This window comes from Candoia aspera, chromosome 2 (assembly GCF_035149785.1).
Source record: "Candoia aspera isolate rCanAsp1 chromosome 2, rCanAsp1.hap2, whole genome shotgun sequence".
Classification (NCBI taxonomy): Eukaryota; Metazoa; Chordata; class Lepidosauria; order Squamata; family Boidae; genus Candoia; species Candoia aspera.
Window position 1 is genome coordinate 38615741 of NC_086154.1, and position 23777 is coordinate 38639517.

Here is a 23777-nt window from a genome sequence, read left to right on the forward strand (position 1 = left end):
GCATCTCCCGACGTGCTGCTCTTTGCGCTCTCGAGGTTAGAGCTGGCCGGGTCCTTGCCGCCTCCAACTCTTCTTCGCTCCCTTCGCTCGCGCGAAGCTGATGGTCGGTCATCGCTAGCGTTCCCTCTTATCCAACGATTGGATGGGGCTAGCGGAATATGATTGAAATTGATTCTCAGCTTTATGTAATGGTTGCCTAATCCCAAATACTCAGTCTCACAAGCTCGGGCTTAAAGATAACTGATTTATTAAAGGAATAGTATGCAAATACAGAGAAAGCTGAGAATGAGCCAAAGCGCGCCAAATACAAACTTTAAAAGCCTTGCCTTCAATCCAGTTCCGCCCCAAGCGCTCATCAGCACGCACCCCCTCCCAGGTGTTAGGAACCATTACACACGCCTGGGAAAGTAACCTTGAACAGGATTGCAAACCCAAACATACATTCCATAGATCCAAAACAAAGGAGAGCGCAGGAATGGAAAAACCCCGAACGAGCCAAGCGAGTATACACGGAAAATGAATTGACATGTGAAACGTTACAATGTTAACAGAACATTGAAATGAGCAACATGACATATATAAACTGATTTAATAAATAAGTAAATAATAAAAGATAAGTATAAACAGGGATTTTGTTTTAGATATGTACAGTACCAGCACATTTTGAAACTTTTGATCAGGTTTGAACCATGATTCTTCTCTTCCTTTTTATCACACAGTGAGAGTTACTGAGATACAGATTCCTCCAGACTTGAGTTGTAACCAACAAGAAATCATGAAAAAATAGTGCCCTAAAACTTGCATTTCCTCCATATGATACCATCATTGAAAAAAGATGAGCTTCATTTCATTTAAAATTATTCCTGTTCTGTAGACGAGACTGAGATATGGTTTCAGTAAAACTTTAAAGAAACTACAATCTGGATTAGAATCATTGGACATATTGATTCCATTTGCAGCAAGCCATACTGCCAATACATTATTCTTCCCATAGCAAAATACATGTTCAGCAGCACCAACATTATGGATACAGCGAACCCCCCAAATGCTTTTTAAGGATGACATTACCAGCTGTTAATTGAATGAACTGCTAGGTATAAAATCTGATGCTCTTTACTTTGTGATTTTGAAAAGAAAAGGGTATAAAACATAGACTGTGTGGGTTTCAGTTTCTCAAATGCATGCCAAGTATGCTGCTAATTTGCTGCTGCTTGAAATAACGTTTTCCTCTCAAACACTTTATTTTGAGATAGTTGTAGCTGGGACTCCGCAGCTCGAGGGCAGAACCTATGTTCAGCATCCCAGATTCAATCCTTCCTTCAAAAAGGATAGATGATCATTAGAGTAGCAAAAAACTCTGCCCAAGACTTGACATAGAGTAGCTCTATGTGTTAATAGCTTCTTAACTGTTTTGGGGGATTGTCAGCACCTGTTCATTCGAGCATTCACACAATAACAGTCGGAAGGCTGTGTTCCTTTGACTGTTTTAATGAAGTGAAATGAATGGTACAAAGGTCAAGCTGCGAATGGAGAGTTCCTGCTTAAACCTAGATTTAAAACTACATTCCCTTAACTGGTTCTCTTTCCCATGAAAGTATGTCACCCCCCCCCCTCCTATCCAAGTGGTGTTTCTGGTGTATTTCAAGCCATTGTCCTTGATGTCTCCCATAGCCATAATAATCCACTTCACACTCCAACCTCACACCCCCTCCCATCTGGCGACACAGAGTCTACACCCATTGACAATGAAACAATGGCAGATGCTCCGATAAGGGGTTCTGCGAATCCTTTGATCAGGGGGATCTGACAGGGATGGTGTAGTTCTGTGGCCTACAACTTTCTTTCTTGGGAGAGCCATCATGAGAAAAAACAAGCTGATAAAATGAACAACAGCCTTTCCATTCTGAAGCACCTTTATTGAGTCAATTTATATGCCACCCATCTCAGCAAGTGACTCTGGGCAGTGAACAATATTTAAAATAAAAGTTAAAACAATTACTATCACAACTACAAAAATTGAAATACATAGCAGCTGAGGGGATACAGCTATCACTAACACAACCAGGAAACACTTGCCACAGATATTTGTTGGGTTAATGCATCATGTTAAGCTATGAGTTATTTAATTATAGCTTACTGAATATGCTGTAATTGACTAGGTTCCTGTGAAAGCTAAACAAAACAAGCTGTTACTCCTTCTGGGCCTCAAGAACTAGAGGGGAAAACCAGATTATTTCCAGGACTATCATTCATTCATTCGTTCATTTATTTATTTACTAACTATCCCGCCTTTATTATTTTTGTAAATAACTCAAGGTGGTGAACATACCTAATACTCCTTCCTCCTCCTCTTTTCCCCACAACAACCACCCTGTGAGGTGGGTTGGGCTGAGAGAGAGTGACTGGCCCAAGGTCACCCAGCCGGCTTTCACGCCTAAGGCAGGACTAGAACTCTCAGCCCCCTGGTTTCTAGCCCGTTGCCTTAACCACTAGACCAAACTGGCTTTCCACATAGAATCAGCCCATTCTGTGCACATGTCCTCTCTGGGAATATACTTCACATCCATAGATTATGTGAGGTCACAGGGATGGGGCCCAGAGGTAATATTTTTCTATGGTGGCCCCCACCTGTGGAATAACTTCTCTCCTGAAATTAGATCAGCACCATCCTTGGTGATTTTTCAGAAGACCATTAAGACTAAAGTATTTTGTTAGATCTTTGAAAAATAATATGCTGTTAGACTAAGTGTAACTGGCGTGGGCTGGTCCATGAAGCTCTGGCGTGGGCTGGTCCTTGAAGTCACGAAGAGTCGGAAGCGACTAAACGAATAAACAACAAGACTAAGTGTTTCCTCCTCTCCTATTTTTACTCCTGATGAAGGGTTATTGGTAGATTCTGTAGTTGTTCATAGCTTTTTTTTTTTTTTTTTTTTTGCTGGGAGCACTTGCTGATTTAGCAATATGTAAGCCAAATTAACAAGTCTCCTCTGGATAAGTGTTTCTCAACCTCAGCAACTTTCAGATGTGTGGACATCAATTCCCAGAATTCCCCCAGCCAGCACGTTTAGCTTCCAAGTTCAGACAGAATCAGCCAGATGCTGCCATTTGCTTTGAAATATTTAATACGGATTTTCTCAAATAAGCCTGGTTTGCATTGTGATATGGATCTAAATCTAGAACCATTTAAGGCTGAGGAGTCATTCCACACTTTAACAATTCCACCCTTTCTCTATTTACACAAAGAAGAATGAATAGAAGATTTGGTGATAATTGTTCATATAATCTGAAATTGGGATACAGGTAGTCCTCAATTTATGACCATTCTTTCATCAACCATTCAAAGTTGCAGCAATGCTGAACAAAGGGATTTATGACCAGTCCCCAAAGTTATGGCCATTGCAGCACCCCTGCAGTCATGTGATCAAAATTCAGGTGCTTAACAGCCTGTCCACACTTATAACCACAGGGACGCTTCAACTCCCCTCCCCGCCTATCTCCCCCCATCTATACCCTTTTGGCCCCCTGCACTCCACTGCCCTAGCTGCCCTTGCTGGGTCTTCCCAGGTGCTGCAACTTGGCACCACGCTGCTGGGGTGCCTGAGTCATCCAGGGGTGGCTGTGGCTTTGTACTGCACTGCAGCTCAGGGGCTTCTTGCAGCCCCAGAGCTGCGGCGCACCAAGAAGCCCCTGAGCCGCAGCATAGCAAGCAGCCCCAGAGCTGCATGGTTCTGGGGCTGCTTGCTGCCCCATAAGGCAGGGTGCAGGGAGGCCAAAAGGGCAGAAGTGGTGAGGGGGAGACAGGCAGGTGGGGGGAGTCGGAGGCAGTCCCTTACCTTACTGAGGCTCAGGGCTGGGAGGGACCAAGCCCAGAATGATTTGGATTGGGGTGGGTCCTTGGCTAATGACCAGTGGAATTCACTTAATGACGGCAACGGGGATTGCCGGGATCGCCGTCACTAAGCAACGTGGTCACGTGATGTCTCACTATACCACCGCATCACTTAGCAATGGAAATTCCAGCCCCAATTGTGGTTGTAAATTGAGGATTACCTGTAGAGTATTAAAGAATGAATGAAATCTTGGTTCTTTTAGAAACATAGACATCACGTTGCTACTTTGTGAGGCATTAGCCATCTCTGACACTAAAATGCAGGTTGAAACTGGCAGATTTAATTATCCAGGAAGTAAAAGACATCAAGAATTCAAGAGTTGGGGCTTGGCCTATAGACTTTAAATGAGGTTTATGTTTTAATTAATGCTTCTTGTTGTTGTTCTCATTCCTAGCTAGGCATTCCATTTGTTGCATCACAAATTATTTTCTACACTGCAGAATATTCTGTATTGTTTGGGTGTGTATCTATTTCATACCAGGACTAGGATTTATCTTTTCTTTGAAGTTTGAGCTTTGACACAGACAACCTTTTGTAGCTGCAGGCTATATTAAAAATAAAATAAAAATGGACTTCTGAGAACTGCAGAGGGTGTGGCAGTGAAATGCAGAGATGACATTTAACTTTTGGGGATGGTTCATGAAATAAGGTGTGATGAACCTAGCAGAGGCTGAGTGCACCTACTTTCTTATTTCTCTCAATGAAAAAAAATCATTTGTTGAATTTCTGTGCTCTGCCTCCAAATTTTCACCTGTGGCCCAGAGTGACCACCCCTATTTTAAACCATAAATCAGCATCAGCAGCTTGCCTTGGTTAGGGGTTGCCATTCAGATGTTAAGATTTGGAGATCTTACTCATACAGTTGAAAAATGTAAATTCTGACAACCTGAGTGAATACATTTTTGCCAGGTATTCTTGAAAGCCAAACCAGACCCAGAAGTAGCCCTACCACTGAGGCACCCCTTGGCAGCTGATTTCAGGGATTATGAACAGTGATTTACCTGTGACAGGCTGCAGAAAACAAAAATGCACTTCCTGTTGCTGTATGATGAATATAATTCTATGCCTTCGTTATTTCTTACACTTCTATTTAGGATAAGGAACTGATTTGCAGAATGGAATTCGTGAACTGACACTGAAATGATTTCTTGGTCTTCAACAGTGTTTTTCCAAAAACCTCTGTATGCTATTCTTACTTCATAAGTGAAATGTAATCACACTGACTTGATGTACCTTGGAAGTGGACAGAAGATCAGATATCCAAAAAAGAAGCCATTTGCACTTATTCTGTAATACTAGGACTCGTTCTGGATTGAGGTTTGGCAAGTCCAGTTGGAACAAATATTTTTTTATATATATTCTTGACAGCCTATAGCCTCATTCAAATGTTATAAACCTGGAATGTTCACCATGTGAACACTCCACTTAAGCCCTATCTGCCCTTACCAATGTCAACTGAAAGCATTGGCTTCTGTGTAGGCATTAATACCGTAAGAAGAGCCCTGCTGGATCATATATAGGCCCATTTATTCCAGCATTCTGCACCGCATTCTGGGAAGTTCATGTCCTTGAACTAGAGGACAAGAAACTCCTTCTACCATCACTTCCCCACAACTAGTATATAAGCCAGTGTTTCTCAACCTCAGCAACTTCAAGATGTGTGGACTTCACCTCCCAGAATTCCCCAGCCAGGATACTGAGAAAGTAAACAGATATTAAAGTTCAAATCTTCAAATCCTACTATGAGGACAGGCAAGCTTGTGCACTCCAGATGTTTTAGATTTCAATTTCTATCAACCTCTGCAAAGGGCAAAACTGTTGGAGTTTTAATTCCAAAATGATGCTGCATATCATTCCAAAAGGAGAAACGGAGACTTAAAATCTAGAGAAGCCTTGGGTGTTTAGGATTAGACAGTATCTTGATTCTATATGAGTTTACAACATAAAATCCTGCACCAGCATGTCAGGGCTGTGAAGATCTAGATGGACTGAAGCATCATACAGCTTAGCACAATGGGCATATCTGATTTAACACTATCAACAATCTTATTGTGGATCTGCAAGTCATCATTTCAGATACAAAATCAGAAATAATGAAGAGGGTATGTTCCGCTGTTTACGCTGGTCTTATCTGTATATTGGATCAATGTATAGGGTACAACTATTGCAGCCATTCAGGGTAAAAAAACATGGTGCTGAGGTTAAAAATGGCACCCTGTATCAGGGGTATAGCATTACTTACCTTGTGAGTTGACCCGGTATACTTTCCCCATCTTCACCAATGGAAACTGTTACATTTGCTTATTGCAATTTTATGCTGTAGCATCCATGAATTGTTGCTGTAGCTATCAGTCAATCAAATCCACGTTTAACGCTACTGAACTGTACCAATATCAGGATATGAATACCTCTTTCCTTCATCCCTTCCTCCATCCTCCCCACTTGGTTTGACAGCAGCTAAAGGATATTCAGCTGATCCTCACACACAGCTATGAAGCCAGGGTTCAAGTTTTTTCAATCTTAGCTTTAAAAGAATCTAGCCCTCCACAAATGTTTTCAGTTGAAGTATGGTGAAGAATCATTTTGCTTGCGTTTTAATATCTGGTATTTGTGTGTGTGTGTGAGTGTAAGAAAGACAGTCTGTTTTTATAACTGGAAACAGAACAAGAAACTCCCCCATTTTGTTTGTTTATTTAATTAGACTGCTAGAAAATTCTGCATTTCCAGGTTGCCTTCATGCCACTGGGTGTTTAATATAGGTACTAAAGTTTAATCACTGAATGTTTTCCATTATGTAAATCTCAGTGCTTCGGTATTTGAATGGCTTTTCCTCCAGGGTTTCAGCAGTGTGGCTCTCTACAGTCTTATATTCTACACCATTGCAAATTCTGTTAATCCGTGTTACAGATTTTTCTTCCTGGATAGTATTTGACCGCAAAGATCTTTTGTTCTATGTCATAATCCATTTTGATACATAACCTTCACTGTTTATTCTAAAGTTCACCCTTGAGCCACCAAAAGAGCACATACCTATGAGGGCCCAGCTTATATCAAAATATGACCTCATTTGTCTCCCACAGGAAAATATGCAAGTCATGCAAATGCAGCCAGGAAGATCACAGCCTGAGCTCTGACACAGAAGATGATCGGAAAATTGGCCGCTTGCTTGCTGATTCGAAATACTCTTCACTAACTGCTCGGGTAAAAGGAGGCGACGGAATCCGCATCTATAAAAGGAACCGCATGATTATCACTAATCCTATAGTATCTCGGAAAGATCCAACTTTTGACACCGTTACATATGAATGGGCTCCACCTGGATTGACTCAGAAACTGGTAAGAAAATGTGCCTAAGGGCTGGGAATACAATCAGGTGCCTTCTGGATACGGTAATGGGCTAGCAGAGAACAAGGTTGCCAAGCAGTTGCTGAGTAATTATGCAGTTCATATGTTTCAAAGTGCAGAGGTGGTGCCAGAAGGCAGGTAGGGAGCCACTGGCCTTTGGGGCCCCAGGAAGCCCCTGACCCACCCCTTCTTTGCCATCAAAGGACTCCCTGCATTTTCCTGACTGTTTCTCCATCAAACTGGGGGAGGCCATAAGAAAAGAAAAAAAAGATTGGCTCTGCTTTCCCAACAAGCTAAACCAGTATGAGTGATAAGGTTGCATTCACATGACGTTTAACAAGATAAACCAAGTCAGTTAAATACCTAGCAGCTGCATATGGGCAATATGCTAAACCTTGGTTCTTTTTTTCCCCCTTTGCTAGGAATGTTAAGTGAATCCAGCTCATTTCATTATGATCCAATATATTGTACAACCCTAGGAACTGGGTTAATTCAATAACCAAGCTAAACTTGTTATGCAAACATAGCCATTTTGGAAGAAAAGTGATATTTAGTATCATATAATTAGGACTGTCATGAGTAATGATGGCGAGCAGGAGGGGGCCTCGATCCAGGGTGGAAAACGCATGCGTAGCACTGAGGAATTAAGCAGCCATTCAAAGAGACACAGATCAGACCCGCCTTGACTTTTGGGGTTTATCTGTCTGGGTTTTCTCACGCTTCTTCAGTTTGTTAGGATTCTGTTAATGTAGCAGTAATAAACACTAGAGACCTACTCGTCTCAGCATGGTTTCTGAGTGTTAGGACAAGGACTTTTTAAAGAACCAACTATGTTTGCATTGAAATTTAATAGCTTTTCCAAAGGAATGCATTATTAATATCACTAAAGCCAAGTAAGGGCAAACATATTTGAGTGGTAAATATACCTATTCTTTGGGAAAGTTTCTGTAGACAATACAAACTTTGAACAAAAATTACACTGAAATAAACCTGTTATTGAAGAATAATGCTGAAAAATAAAAAGTTTACAACATATTGAAGTTTTCTAATGAAAAATAACTAATGCAAATCGTTCACCTGTATGAAAGCATTTATAACATTTATAATTTTCTTCTCTCACACAAACACAAACACTGATAGGTACAAAAACCCTTTCTCCCCCACTTCACACAAATAGGTTATAACCATAGATTTTAGGATCTGATCCTTGCGTTGATGCAAATGAAGTCTGAACTTGACCTTAAGTCTTCCTAAGAAACCAAAAGAGGGTTTATATTACAGACCACATTGTGCTGACTAGAATAAATAACTCTTAAATGGCAGTACTTGGCTTCTGTTATTACAATGCCCATTGTGCTCACAGTAAGCAGCAGCAGACTGGAACAAGGATAAAAACATATGGCAGTGATATCAAGTAGCCAATGTCTTGTAGTTTGTAGAACAAAGAAAGAGCTTAGTATTGTATTTACAGTCTGTAAATTAGGTAGCACAGTGCAAGCCTGATCATCTTTGTTCCCATTTCAGTGGAGAATGAGAACCACAAAAAGGAAATTATGCTAAGGTTGATAACTTTCCCCCCGATTATTATTATTAAAGTGCAGCATCAGCCATTTTAGCTATAGAGCTAATTTGTTTGTTAAATTCCAGAGCCTCTTTTTGTAGTCCTTCAAAAGTTGTATAGCATCTTTATAATAAATTGACCCCTTTACAAAGAGATTCATGACTGATTCTTGTTTCCTACTGGGGGACTAACTAGCATAATTGGTACACCCATTTGCAGTACCATTTTAAAGTAGGACTGTTGGACCATTCAGGACTTCTAATCCTCAGATACCCAACTTAATGATGTCCACCTTAAACCAATAAACTGATCTTGGCAGCATGTAACAGTAGGGTGACTGCTGACTACATCCGCTTAGAAATCATGAATGTATGAACAATAGTGTATATGCTTCCTGAACTTGTATGTGGAGAACTGTGTGAAACAGCTGCTCTGAGAAATAAAAAAAATGAAATCTGAAAACCAAATCTAGCAAACCCTCATGTTTATTACAGCCCTAAGGCCAGACACAACAAAACTATATGATGGCAACAATCTTACCTTTATACATATATATAAAACAAAAACAATTGTTCCAAACTACGATCCAAAATTAATTAAGAATAAACAATTGTATTGGCCTATTTTAAATTCATGCTTTATATAGAGAACTAGCTGTTTTGGCTTTCAGAGTATCCTGTCTTAAAGGATAAGGAGCAATGGGACTGTCTTCTAAACTCTTAAGTTGGCTCTTGAGATAACTGGCTTTTATGGTTTTAGCTTGAATGGACAATGCGATTTAGAACTAAAGTAAGATTTTTTGTTCAGTCATTGAGTTGTTAACAGTGGCTTCTACCTCTTGTAAATGAGAAAACTAGTGAAAACTGCGATTTTGCAGTAACAAACATCTGTGTTCTCTTGCATCCCCCTCCAAAGTCTTCTGATACCCTGATATACTCCTTCAAGTGGGAGAGGCAAAAAATTGGCCCATGAGCTGACAGAATCTCTCCTTCTCACTGGGATGAATTAAAGCAAAATGTGTCTTTTATAAAAAGAAAAAGAAACCTCTGATTTCCCTCAAGACAGGCAGAGCATAAGTGATTATTCATTTATCATAGTTTCTATGTCTATTGGATTGTTCTGTCATTTATTAAAAGCATTACCTTCCCTTTTGACATTCTTCATTTATTAAAATGGCTTTACATTTAGGAAAAATTGTTCCATTTGATTATTAAATTGATCATTTTATGTTGGAACCACACAATGTTAAAATCATACATCTTCTGTCTCATTGCTTTTAAAATTTGGAAGTTATCTAGGGTGCAGTTTTATACATCTTCTGTAGACCTAAAAGTTTTTAACTCCTGCTCTTCTCACATGTGCTTTGTTCATACATTAATTTGAGGTCAGAGAACGTACACTTAAACCATGACCAGTTTGCTTATCTGGGTAATGTCAAGGGGCCTTAGTGCCTTTGTACAGAGATGGCAACCCCTAAACATGAGAAAGAGCATTCTAGAGTTGCTTTGGATGACCTTATAAAATTACAGTTCAGCTCATATCTGCATGTTCATTGTCGCTTGAAAGGAATGGACTGGAAATCTTGGAATACCTGTCAGCCTCCAGTAGCATGTCCTGATCCCAAATATTTCCACTACACTTGGAAAAAAGGATGGGATGGGATTGCATTGCCAAACTAATTCAAGATTTAACTAATCTAGTTCAGGGGGCTCCATACAACATAAATCAGTTGAAAGATATGAATATTAAGTCATTTGACAGTCAAACATTCACAATTGTCCTACCACCTAGTTATAATATTGATCTTGTCTTATTCACACCATAGATCATGAAACTATATCTACAGTGTTGATACAAAGCAACAGAAAACAGTTCTTTGTACCGTAGAGTAGTGATCTTAAATGCCTCATTTAATGGGCATTATACTCATTTGTGGGCATCCAATTTAAATAGAGTAGTAGTGATACAGTTAGACTACTAGGAAATTTAGTATAAGACTTCAGCTTTTGTTATTTACTTAAAATATGGACTGGCATAATTTGGGTCTGCATCTTCAGATCTGATTATGTATATCTCTTTAAAAATGTAAGAGCATATGTTTAATTCAGCATAAAATTAAAAAGCAAAAAAGCTGATGTCTAGCACTAAAGCTGTTGTCACACAACTATTTACATTAATGACCATATCATCTAGCTATGAGACTTTCTTTTTGGAATTAAAAAGAGAATTTAGAATTCATTGGGAACTGCTCTGTATGTACTACTAGAACCATCACTCTTCAGAATTCTGCGTTGGCCACTACAGAGTTCCAGAGCAGCATTAGACATCTGTGATTCAATTGCTGCTTCATTTCCTTCCTTCCCTCTGGAAGGTTTTTCAACTACTGTAGGTCACAGCCTTTATATTTCTTGCTGTTCTCCCATCCATATACTAACCAGACTTGACCCTCCTTAGTTCCCATCCTTCACTACCAAGCCTAGCCTCAGTCTTCCAGATGCAACCGTCTGCTCAGACTTTCTGTCCATTTGGAACAGAGTATTCCCAATTAGCTATTGGAGTGGGGTTTTTAAGACCTCCACAAAGTTTCTGTATGTGCCTAAAATGTATTTCCCTGTATCAATATTTTGTGAGGATTTTAATTGTCCCATGTTTATTACAAACATTTTTTTCATTTATATTTTTCTGCCCTTACAACAGTAGGTTCATTGCTGAAGAGAGTGTGTGTTTTTTTAATGTTTGCAATTCTTATGTGAGTGAACTTCAGCAGCCAAGTATCACTGCAGTTGTTAATATTCATTGATATAATTTTTCATTCTTAAGGATTTTTCATTCTCAAGATTCATTGAATTACATTAGCTAAGTTACTTACTTCATAAGCAAGTACCATAGTCTTGGCTCTTAATAGAGCAAGAAATAACATTTTCATTTCATGGCAATTGGAAATGGGGGAGAGGGTAATCCTTTTTCCAGTGAATCATTTTCCCCAGTATTCCCAACCAGGTGTCTTTCAGTTGTTTTGAACTTTAACTCATGGCTTGGGAGTATGGGAATTAACGTCCAACTCATTTGGAGAGCATCAGCCTGGGGAAGTAGTATCTTCCATACTATGAAACTTGAGTTTAATAGGACAAGTATTCCTTTCCATGCCATAAGTCAATTTGCTGGAAAACCCTTTTTAATGATCAAGAGAGAAGCTGCTTTCTGCTACTGAGTACTTTCCAGATGTGTTGGACCATGGCTGTTATAAGTTCCGTCTCGTAAATATCTTGGCTAGGAAGTATGGGACTGTAGTCCAACATATCTGGAAGGCACCAGGTTGGGAAAGACTGTCCTAGGTAATAATTAATATATGTCTAAAGAAAGCAGTACTGAGGATGTGGACATAAAGTAAGCAGCAGGAAATTAGGAAACATGGGGTTGTATTTAAGAATTACTGTCTAAATGGCAGGGATATTAAAACAAACCAGAAAGTTACTCAAAATAGTGTATTTTTCGCGTATCCATGTGCCTTTTTTTTTGTTCTTGACTACAACCTTTAAGTGAAACGTATTGTTCAGATTGAGGGGCATACATTACACAAGTACTACACAGAATCTTGCTTTTGCCATAGAATGATTTTATGACCTATAAAGTAGGTCTTGGCTTGGGTACCTAACAAAGGAGTGCAATATGAGTATACTCAAAAGTAAGTCCTAAATTTTATGGGGCTCAAAGCCAACTAAATCTATAGGAATTCAACCTAGAGAACATAGATTTAAAGGTAATAAATCAGTGTTAGAATATATTTGCAAGTATAATACTTGGAAATAAAAATCTGTATATATTATACTGGAATATATTGTAGAGCCAAAGTGAAAGAGACAAGAGTAGATAAACTATAAAGTTTATGTATGAACTGTGCTACAAGTCAAATAATTGATATTCCAAGAGTAGCTGAAGAAAAAAATACTTTCAATAAAGTAAATAGGGAACTATTTGTTCATGCATGAGGAAGCCAACAGTTTAGAAGAAAAAGATGTTTTATGTTCCATATTTCCAGTAGGATACAAGTGAGATGCAATTTAGTATAAAAGTGGGTTTCAGCAGACATACACAACTTCCTTCCAAGTTGTAGCTACTGTACTTGGATCAAATAATGGGTCTTAGGAGTTATATAATGGCTGTGTTTGCTATCTAGCCCAGGGTTTTTCAAACTGTTCCATGGAACTCTAGGGTACAGCAAGAACTTGATGGGATTCTATGAGGGACCGAGGGCAAATTTTTAAAAAGTTTACTCAAATCCTGCCAACTTTCTATCGCTAGAGCTTTGTCTCTTGATGATGAGATCCAGGAATTTTTTTCTTTTAGCTAACAGATTCCATGGCCTGAAAAAGTTTGAAAAACTCTGGTCTAGCATATTTAACAGTTGAATACATAGAAGTCTTGGACAAAGAAAACATCCTGTGCAACATTTTAGTGAAACATTCTCTGTAGGACTGAAACATTCCAATTAAAGTGTTAAATTTGAGAGCCAGTTTGGTCTAGTGGTTAAGGCAACGGGCTAGAATCCAGGAGACTGAGTTCTAGTTCTGCCTCAGGCATGAAAGCCGGCTGGGTGACCTTGGGCCAGTCGCGCGCTCTCAGCCCAACCCACCTCACAGGGTGGTGGTTGTGGGGAAAAGAGGAGGAGGAAGGAGTGTTAGGTATGTTCGCCACCTTGAGTTATTTATAAAAGTAATAAAGGTGGGATAAAAAATAAATGTTACAAAGTTTGTTTATAACATTTCCCAGTTGTCAGAAAACAGACTTGCGCTATCCAAGTATGTATTAGAATATTAAATTTGACTAAATATTGCAAATAAAGATTTATTTAAAAAATATTTTACTTGGTACGATGATTCCTTCTTCTAATGAAGTTAAGAGAAAACCTACTTATTGTCCCAGTGAGTGACTTTTTCTCATTTCAAAAGTACTAAACAGCTGGCTAGGAATGATTTGCGTTAGTCAGTATTATATTTTGATGGGAAGGTAGACCTCAGTTACTTCAATGGAAATGGTTTGTGTGTCTGTCTGTCTGTGCATGCGCGCATTCTGGTGAAAGACCCACTATAGGATTTCACACAGCTAAACTGGCTGGATTATATTCTGCTGTAGTTGAGTTTCATTCAGGAATGGTGCCCCACACATCTGTTTCAACTTTCCTTCTGATGCAGCTTATTTAATCAATGATTGTAACACATCTAAAACAATAAAATCAGTTATTTGTGGTCTTCATAGCTTAGGGGAAACTTTATCCAGATTAACTTGTCTACCTTCAGAACTTAATTATTGCAGAACATTCTGGGAGATTGTCCCACTTGGATCAAGCACAGTTCCTGTGAAGTTTCCTGTGCTTTGCTATTAACCTCTGTGAACTTTACCACATCTCCAAAAACTGGTGCAAGGGTGAAAATATCCAGATGTTGCTGAACTACAGCTCCCAACATCTTCATGAGCCATGCTAGCTAACAGGCAATCAGCTTCCTACCTTGCTTTAGTGCACACTGTAAACCAACATTACTAGTAAGGGTCAAATATTCATTAAAATAATTTTTTCATCACTATAATCTTCTGATTAAACAACTGAAAAGTTTTTGGCTAGAGTCACCTAGAATGTTTCAACTATAATTGGCCAGATGTACATAGCATGCTGAGTCTGAATCATGGTTTACAAATTACAGTGGCTGGATTTGCACATCATGCTATGCAGAAAACACGCAAGTCATCATGGCTTTCATTATCTGTGAACCTAGTCCAAATATCCCTGACATTTCTCAGAACAACATTTTAAAACTAAATCTTAACTATAGTAGTATTTTTCAATACCTTCATTTATAAGGGGAACAGCTATAGTGGAGCCCAGCATATCCCTTTCATACAAACCTCAAAGCTTTGTTCCATACAATTCCAGGCAGAACTAAGAAAAATTCTAGTCAAAACCACTGGAAGATCCGCTCAGTGTTTATACGTAGGCAATACTGAGTTGCATGGGAATACTTTTTAAATAGTGTATCAAAAGCACTAAAGAAATTGTTTTTTTTTTAATTATAGTACTATTTTAAAGCTGAGTAGCATGCCTTGGCAAGATTAGGGAAGTGGTTTGTCCTTGCCTCCTCCTCCCTGGGGCTGAGAGAAAGACTGGCCCAAGGTCACCCAGCAGGCTTCATGCCTAAGGCGGACTAGAACTCTTGGTCTCCCGGTTTCTAACCTTAATCACTGCACCAAACTGGCTCTCTTTAAGCTGTATACACTCAAGTGTTCTACAGTGAAATGGATCGGTCTTTTCTGTGAACTCTTATCAGTTATAGTGAATAAATATTGCTCCCTTACCCATGCTAAACTGTTCCATGATTAATTTTGTTTATGCAGCTGTATACCATGCATGTTGTACTGATATTTGGGCAACAGATTTCTGGTTTAAAGGCTTGAACTGCACATATAATGAAACTAATTTATCCTACTCAGGCAAGTACATATTAAAAAACTTTGCACAGTTCATTGACAACTGCTGACCAAGATGGAATTAAATTGAATTAATACAGCTGTATTAATTCAGGAAGCCTGCCTTCTAGAAACAGTGAATGGCCAACTGGCTGCCTCTGAAGGATTTGCACTGCAAGAGCAGAAAAGTCCCTGTTTGTTCAGTTCTGCTCCATCAGCTGTGCCAACAACAGCTTCTTCTAAATGTTAATTTAGAATTGTCACCCTGTTGTCTCTGTGAATTAATCTCTAGTGGCATTTGGTTGCTGCTGCTGAATGCCAGGTCAGACTATAATAAGGCTTCTCTCATCTGTGATTTGATCACAGATGGGAGGGCTGACCTGGCATGGATTACTGAGACCTGGCTGGGTGCAGAAGGGGATATTCCTCTCTCAGAAATGCACCCAGCTGGGTTTCAGGTGTGGCATCAACCAAGATTCCAGGGTAGGGGTGGGGATGTGGGGATTATCCTGGAATCTCTAATGGGTCTCAGAGGCATTGTTTTACAGATCACCAGATGTGAGACATGGTTTATTAAGATGGGCTCTAGGGATCAGTTGGGATTGTTGCTAGTGTACCAGCCCCCCTGCTGTGTAGCGACCTTCCTGCCTGAGCTCCTTGACTCCATTTCTGGGTTGGCAGTAGAGTTTCTCAGGCTTATGGTCCTGGGGGACTTCAGTTTGCCTTCTGTAGGTCTGAGGAAGCTCAGGAGTTTATGGTCACCATGACAGCCATGGGCCTATCCCAGGTCATCCAGGACCTGACTGGTCACACACCTGATCTGGTTTTCTTGTTGAAGTGATGGCAACATGATCTAGAATTGGGGGAGCTCTTTATGGCTCCCCTGTCATGGTCAGATCACTCCCCGGTAACCATGAGATTCTCTGGTGCTGCCCCCCACTGCAGGGAGGCAGGACCTATTAATTGCTCTGCCCTTGGTGACTGGTGGACCCAGATGGGTTCCAGAGGGAACTGGGGTTGTTTCTGATGGTCTGCTACACAGCTGAGGTTTTAGTCACCACCTGGAATGAGAGAGCACCTGGGGCTTTGGATCAGATCATGCCCTTCTTTCCTATGGATCCCATCATTCCCTGTGGTTTACAGAGTAACTAAAGGAAATGAAACAGGTTAAGAGATGCCTAGAGCATTGCTGGAGGTCAGTGAGGAGTGAACCTGACCAAACACGGGTTAGAGCGGCTATTAAGGCCTACTTTGTGGTGGTAAGGATGGCGAGATGTCAGTATTTCTCCACCCTTATTGCATCTGTGAGCCATCTGGTGACCTTATATAAGGTGACTCAAGCCCTCTTGGGTAGAGAGGACTCTGAGGTTCATCTGTAGGATCACACAGAAAAATTATGCAGGGCATCTGTCAGATAAAATCATTTGGATTCACTCTCATTTGGAGGCCAGCCTTGGTGCAGGTCCTTTTGTTGTTTATTTGTTTAGTTGCTTCCGACTCTTTGTGACTTCATGGACCAGCCCATGCCAGAACTTCCTGTCGGTCGTCAACACCCCCAGCTCCCCCAGGGACGAGTCAGTCGCCTCTAGAATATCATCCATCCACCTTGTCCTTGGTCGGCCCCTCTTCCTTTTGCCTTCCACTCTCCCTAGCATCAGCATCTTCTCCAGGGTGTCCTGTCTTCTCATTGTGTGGCCAAAGTATTTCAGTTTTGCCTTGAATATCATTCCCTCAAGTGAGCAGTCTGGCTTGATTTCCTGGAGGATGGACTGGTTTGATCTTCTGGCAGTCCAAGGCACTCTCAGAATTTTCCTCCAACACCACAGTCCAAAAGCATCGATCTTCCTTTGCTCAGCCTTCCTTATGGTCCAGCTCTCGCAGCCATATGTTACTACGGGGAACACCATTGCTTTAACTATGAGGACCTTTGTTGTCAGTGTGATGTCTCTGCTCTTAACTATTTTATCGAGATTTGTCATTGCTCTTCTCCCAAGGATTAAGCGTCTACTGATTTCCTGACTGCAGTCAGCATCTGCAGTAATCTTCGCACCTAGAAATACAAAGTCTTTCACTGTCTCTACATTTTCTCCCTCTATTTGCCAGTTATCAATCAAGCTGGGTGCAGGTCCTAGGGAGGTGCATAAAGCACAGTCTTGTTTGTTATCTGGGAAGAGTTTGAACCTGTTGGGCCTGATGAAGTGGACAGGTCCTCATGGCTGTTAACTCAGCCACCTCTTTATTAGATCTATGTTCCTCCTGGTTTGTAAAGGCCTCCCGGGAGGTGACATGCAGTTGGATTCTGGCAGTGGTAAATTCTTCTTTGAGAAGAGGGGGTTGGGTTGTTCCTCTGCCTCTCAAGGAGGTGGTGGTTCACCCTCTCCTCAAGAAGCCATCACTGGATCCAACTGTACTGGACAACTTTTGTCCAGTATCCAACCTTCCCTTTTTAGGGAAGGTTGTTGCAAAGGTGGTCGTGAAACAGCTTTAGAGGATCCTGGATGAGGTGTCTTATCTGGAACTCTTTCAGTCAGGTTTCAGACCTGGACATGGAACTGAAACAGGATTGGTCATGCTTTTGGATGACCTCTGGCAAGAGTGGGATGGAGATAGTGCATCCATCCTTGCTCTTCTTGACCTTTCCATGGTTTTCAATGCCATCAACCATGGTATCCTTCTGGACTGGTTTTGGGGGTTGGGAGTGGGTAGCACAGTGTTGTGTTGGTTCTGTTCCTTCCTCCAAGGCCAGCTCCAGTCATTGATCAGGTTCAAGAGGTCCAGCCCTCAGCCTCTCCTTTGTGGGGTGCCACAGGACTCGGTACTCTCTCTGCTCTTGTTCAACATCTACATTAAGCCACTAGGTGAGGTCATCCGTTGCTTTTGGGTGAGGATATGCTGATGATACCCAGTTATATATCCCTGCTCCTGGGGAACTAAGTGATGCTGCTGATGTCCTGTCGTGGTGTCTTGAGGCTGTGGGGGTTTGGATAGGGAACAACAGGCTTCAACTCAACCCTAGCAAGACTGAGTGTCTTTGGGTTTGGGGGCCTTCAGATTCCAGGAATTTACCATCTTTGGTGCTGGATGGGGTTGCACTACCCCAAACAAACCCAGTGCACAATCTGGAGGTCCTTCTAGACTCACGACTCTTCCTTGATAAGCAAGTAGCACTCGTGGCTAGGAGGGCCTTTGCACAACTTCAGGTTGTGTACCAGTTGCGTCCGTTCCTGGATTGGGAGGCTCCACTCTTAGTCACTCATGCCCTGGTCACTCCAGAATAGATTACTGTACAAGTTGTCCTTGGTTAATAACCACTCATTCAGCGACCATTCGAATGTACAACAGTGCTGAATGAGTAGTATTTATGACTGGTCCTTGAAGTTCTGGCCATCACAGCAACCCCGTGGTCACATGATCACAATCTGGGCGCTCAGCAACCGGCCTGTATTTCCAACCATCCCAACATCCCACAGTCATGTGATCACAATTTGCTACCTTCTCTACCAGCTTCCTGTAAGCAAAGTCAATGGGGAAACCAGCAGAAGTTGAAGTTACAATCACATGGGGTCCTCACTTAATGACCCATGTTGATATGCTTAATGATAGTAACTGGAGATTGCCATAACTGCCATCACTAAGTGGTGCGGTGGTGTGACATCACACTTTATAACTCTGTCAGTTAGCGATGGAAATTCTGGTCCCAATTACCATTGTTGAGTGAGGGCTACCAATAATGTCCTCTACATGGGGCTGTCCATTCAGGAATGTCTTCTGACAGAACCCAGGAGGGAGAGACTTTTGGAACCTCATTCCCCCAGGTTTAGAGTAGCCCCAACCCCACTGGCCTTCAGGAAGGCTCTTAAGCCATGGTTCTGTCATCGTGCCTGGAGGCATCGATCCTGCTGGTTGGTTGCACTGTTAGTAATTTATTGGTGTTCTCCTATAAATTAGTTTTATTGTTTTAATTAACTTTTTTGATTGGTTTTAATGGTTTTTATTGTTGTTTCAATTGTGTAAGCCACTCAGAGTCATTTAGGTGAGATGGGCAGCAATATAAATTGAATACTAAGTAAATAAATAAATTGTGTTTTCCTATAAACTATTATTTTTAAGAGTTGAAAAGCAGCATCCAAATAAAACGTTAATGTTATCCTTTTGTCTTGCAGTATTGGACTGTAGGCTTAAATGGAAATAAAAGTAGTCATCCTATATTGTTGGTAGCCATCCTCTGCCTCATGTTTTTCCATTAATTTGCATTAAAAAAGGAAGTTGGACTGAAGGGTCAAAGATGAAGGCAGCATTTTCCAACCAAGCCCTCCTCAGATGTGCTGGGACGGCTTTTCCCAGAATTCTCAAGGCATCAAAGGAGGCAATGTTGGTGCATATTGGCTCTTTTTCTCTCCTGCCCTTATAGAAGGCAAAACAAGAAACATTTTAGACAGTATACAGACCTGATATTGTTTCTATTTTTCCTTAAGTATTAAGTGAGAACCCTTAATATCTCACTGAGTATTATTTGTGCACTACAGGGAATTTATAAGACATAGCAGCTGGTGATTAACTGTTACAGCAAGCTTGTTTTTTAATGGCTTTTAGCCAGCTAAATGTTGGCAACCACTTGAAAATCTATCATAAATAGGAAGCATGTCTCCAGGCACATAATTAATATTCGCTAGACACTAGAGATTCCAAAAAGGTAAAAGGGACTGGGATTTTTTACTAAAGCTTTTCCATTTTTGTAATGCTGGGCCTTTTAAAAATGTGTTCTGTTTCTGGAATGTCATGCAAAATTGCATGAGACTGAGCAAGGCAGAGCCAAACTATTTTCATTTTCAACAACTGGCAGGAGAATGGTATGTTACCCTCAGATGGAGAAGAGCAAGAAAAGCAGCCTTTCGTGGTCACGGCCTATGTTGCTATTTTGTTCCAGAACAGTATTACACATGCAGATTACTTGGAACAGTCAGAAATCCAGATTTTCATTGCTTTTGGAAAGCAGTCACTAAAAGCTTCTTAACATTTTTAATTTTTGAGTTTAATTATAAATATACAGATTCAGTCTAATGGAGCATATACAGGTAGCCCTCAACTTACAACCATAATTGGGACCAGAACTTCAGTTGCTAAGTGATGTGGTCATTAAATGAGGCATAAGACCATGCCCGATTTTACAACCTTTTTTGCTGCAGTCATTAAGCGAATCACATGGTTATAAAGTGAATCTGGCTTCCCCCATTGATTTTGATTGTTGGGATCCAGCTGGGATGGTCGCAAATGGTGAACACATGACCCCCGGGACACTGCAACTGTCATAAATACATGCCAGTTGCCAAGCACCTGAATTTTGATCATGTGACCGTGGGGATGCTGAGATGGTCATAAGTGCAAGGACTGTAAGTCACTTTTTCCAGCACCGTCATAACTTTCAGCACCATCATAACTTCAAATAATAGCTAAACGATTGGTCATAAGTCGAGGATTACCTGTAGCTTAAGCTTTCTGGTAGCTAAAGCCTGGGTTCCCAAGATTCTTACACAAGACCCAGATTCAGTAGTATCTGCATCTGAATCAAACTAATTCCATGATTCTATCTCTACTTTAGTTGAAAAGAGGAAAGGTCTTATTCAACATTTTCCCAACATGGTCCTGTATCAAAGGATTTGGTCCCTATAGGGAAGTAACAAAGGATGTGCCAAGCCTTCCCAGACCTTCTCTTACCCAAACCCAGGATCACAATATATAATATTCATGATACTGTTGCTGCATGTTTTATTATGTATGGATATTTGAATATTTATGTCTTGGCCGCATTGACAAGTTTGTTTTCATAAGAAACAGTCAAGCTATTGTTTCTGTTCTGAATAACCATTAAGATAGTACTTATTCTTAGTGTGATGTCCTGTGGTTGGACCACAGGGAAGAAACCCCAGGTATTTGGGCTGCTGAACAGTGAATGACTGCTCAAACCAAAACTGAGATGCAAGGGCTTTGCACTAAATTGAGAGGGTGAAGGTTAGCTATGCTTTTTCCAGGCTGTGATTGTGGCACCTCTTTATGCTCAAATTGTATTTCTCCTATTTCTTCAGGCTACCCAGTATATGAGTTTGATTTCAAAAGAAATGCAACCAGTGGCTGGCACAGAAGGTGCTTATTATCGTCGTAGAAGGTTGATGAGGCAGCTGCCTCTTTACGACCAGGACCCTTCCCAATGTCGGGGCCTTTCGGAGAATGAAATCAAGCTGATGGAAGACTTTATAAAGCAATATAAAGACAATGTCCTTGGTGTTGGAGAAGTTGCACTGCTAGGTCAAGGGGGAGCTACCAAAGAGGAAGGGAAGCAGTCAGATAAAAACATTCCTGCGAGTCAGGAAGCAGCTTCAACCAATGGCACATTGGGCCATCTGTCCAAAGGGCAGGACTTGGTAAGTCCTCAACACAATGTTGCAGAGTGGGGGAAATGCATTTTTTAAAGTATATAATTAATAGATGAAACATGGGTGGTATTCAAATATTAAATATGTATGTAAAATAATATCAAATCTTATTTGATTGAAAGATGGTGAACAGGGATAGATGAAAAGATTGCAAATAGCTTTAGGGAGTACAGAAGGTGTATAGGGTCAGTATGCTACAAAGATGCTACCAGATTCTTTCAGATACTAATTCAAGCCTAATTAGTTCACAAACATGGTCACCATGAACAATGAAGACAGTAACGCTGCCAATATAAATGGTAAAAATCCAGCAGCAGAACTATAAAAGTATTAGACATGAAGTGACTGCCAGAAAAGGTGCTGAAATAAAGAAAGCAAGATCTTTATTGGAAAAGACATTCCATGAAAGCCCTTCATGGGACATCTTCCCCCCTCATCCCAAGGAGAGGTTAGCCCCATCCCTTCCAACCTTCTGGAAGTCTCCCAAAACTCTGCTGTGTCAACAGGCCTGGGGGTCTCAAGGGAACTGTGAGTTGATGAGGTGGTTCCATTGTTTGTAATATCTAATGCTCTCTCCTAGCTTTTTAATCATAATGTTTTTAATGGTAGAATGAATACCCACACACACACACGCACACACACGCCAACAGATCGCAGGGGCAACATCAGAGCTCCCTGTTCCAAAGAGTGCAGTGCTAGGAACAGCTAAGATACTGCACAGAGTCCTCAAACTTCCAGGCCTCTAGTAGAGGACCTGAGGCTGAGGAAGACACATACCACCCATAGGGGTAAGAAGGGATTTTTTTTTATAGCTATTTTAGGGCTTTTATTGTACCCCACCTAGAATCATGTTTTGTGAGATGGGTGGCTATATTATTTATAAATAAATAAATCTGCCTGCCTGCCTGCCTTTCTGGGAGCCACACATGATACTAGTGTAGGTGAAGATCATCCAAAGATAATCTGAACTGTTTTTAGATCTTCAAAGTGTTGGTGTTAAAACTATAATTAGCAACCTGTGCAGGTTAGGCACTACTTTCAGAATAGCCAGTCCCAAAAACAGTGGTCTCTGGGGGACTCTTTCCCCCTTGTCATTTAAATCCATGTTTCTCAACCTCAGCAACTTTAAGATGCGTGGACTTCATCTCCCAGAATTCCCCAGCCAGCATGATTTAAAAGCTGCCAGTGGAGAGACTAATTCAGGTGGGAAGTTGTGACCTTAATCTGCTGCATATGTTTTGATATTGCTTCCCCAGAGCACAGAGAGATTTTTTGCTTGTTTCTTTGTTTGGAGAAATACATATTTTCTTACTCTACATTATATGTTGGTATAGCAGCAGCTCAGTCTAAGAAAGGCCCTGTCATCCCAGGAAAATAAAAAGTTACTGGTGACAAGAGGCTTTTGCTAAAAGTGTTTGTGAATACCATCATGGCATGATGAATTAATTTTGACTACAAGATCATCCCTCCAAGTAAATATGTAACTGTGGTGTTTACTTTCTGGGAGGATTTAAAACTTTATTTATTTTTTATTCTACAGGCATCAGTAGAAAGCCTAACTTCTTTTTAAAACTAATTGTACAGCTAAATCCTTCCACTGAAGAGTTTTTGTATTCTAAAAAAATAACATTAAGCATTTTGGGACTTGTCTCATGCATTCATTTGGATGTTTAAGGCTGCATGTATTTTAATTGGTATTCATTTATAACACCTTTGTATATTTTTATACAAGATAATTACTGTATCTAAGTATAATCTGATTCATAATTCCCTGGACAATTCTATAAGGATCCTTGGTTTTTTTGTAATTATTTAAATATTTTGAGATTCTTAGCAGAAAACATCACAGTCACAGTATTAAACTCTCCATTATTTTCTTAAACTTGTTTATGCTTCTCATTCCTGTACTCTTTATCTATCAGAACAATGTTGGAATTTTGTGAAATGTGCCAACATTTTATAATACGAAGTTCTGTTATCGCTGAGCTGCCACTGTTGAAAGCTACAGAACATAGCTCTTGTTTTTGATGAAGCAGGCTCTAAATTCCAAAGCATCCTTAATCCAGCTATCTTCTGGATTTTGACCCCAGT

General features: G+C 40.5%; 1 protein-coding gene across 1 annotated transcript in view; it reads left to right on the forward strand.

The window, feature by feature from the left end:
- Positions 1-23777, forward strand: part of LMCD1 (LIM and cysteine rich domains 1) — a 65281-nt gene that overhangs the window by 33732 nt on the left and 7772 nt on the right. The window contains exons 3-4 of the mRNA XM_063291617.1: positions 6971-7226; positions 21339-21674. Of these exons, the coding sequence (XP_063147687.1) occupies positions 6971-7226; positions 21339-21674 (592 nt within the window). The remainder of the gene's footprint in view (positions 1-6970; positions 7227-21338; positions 21675-23777) is intronic.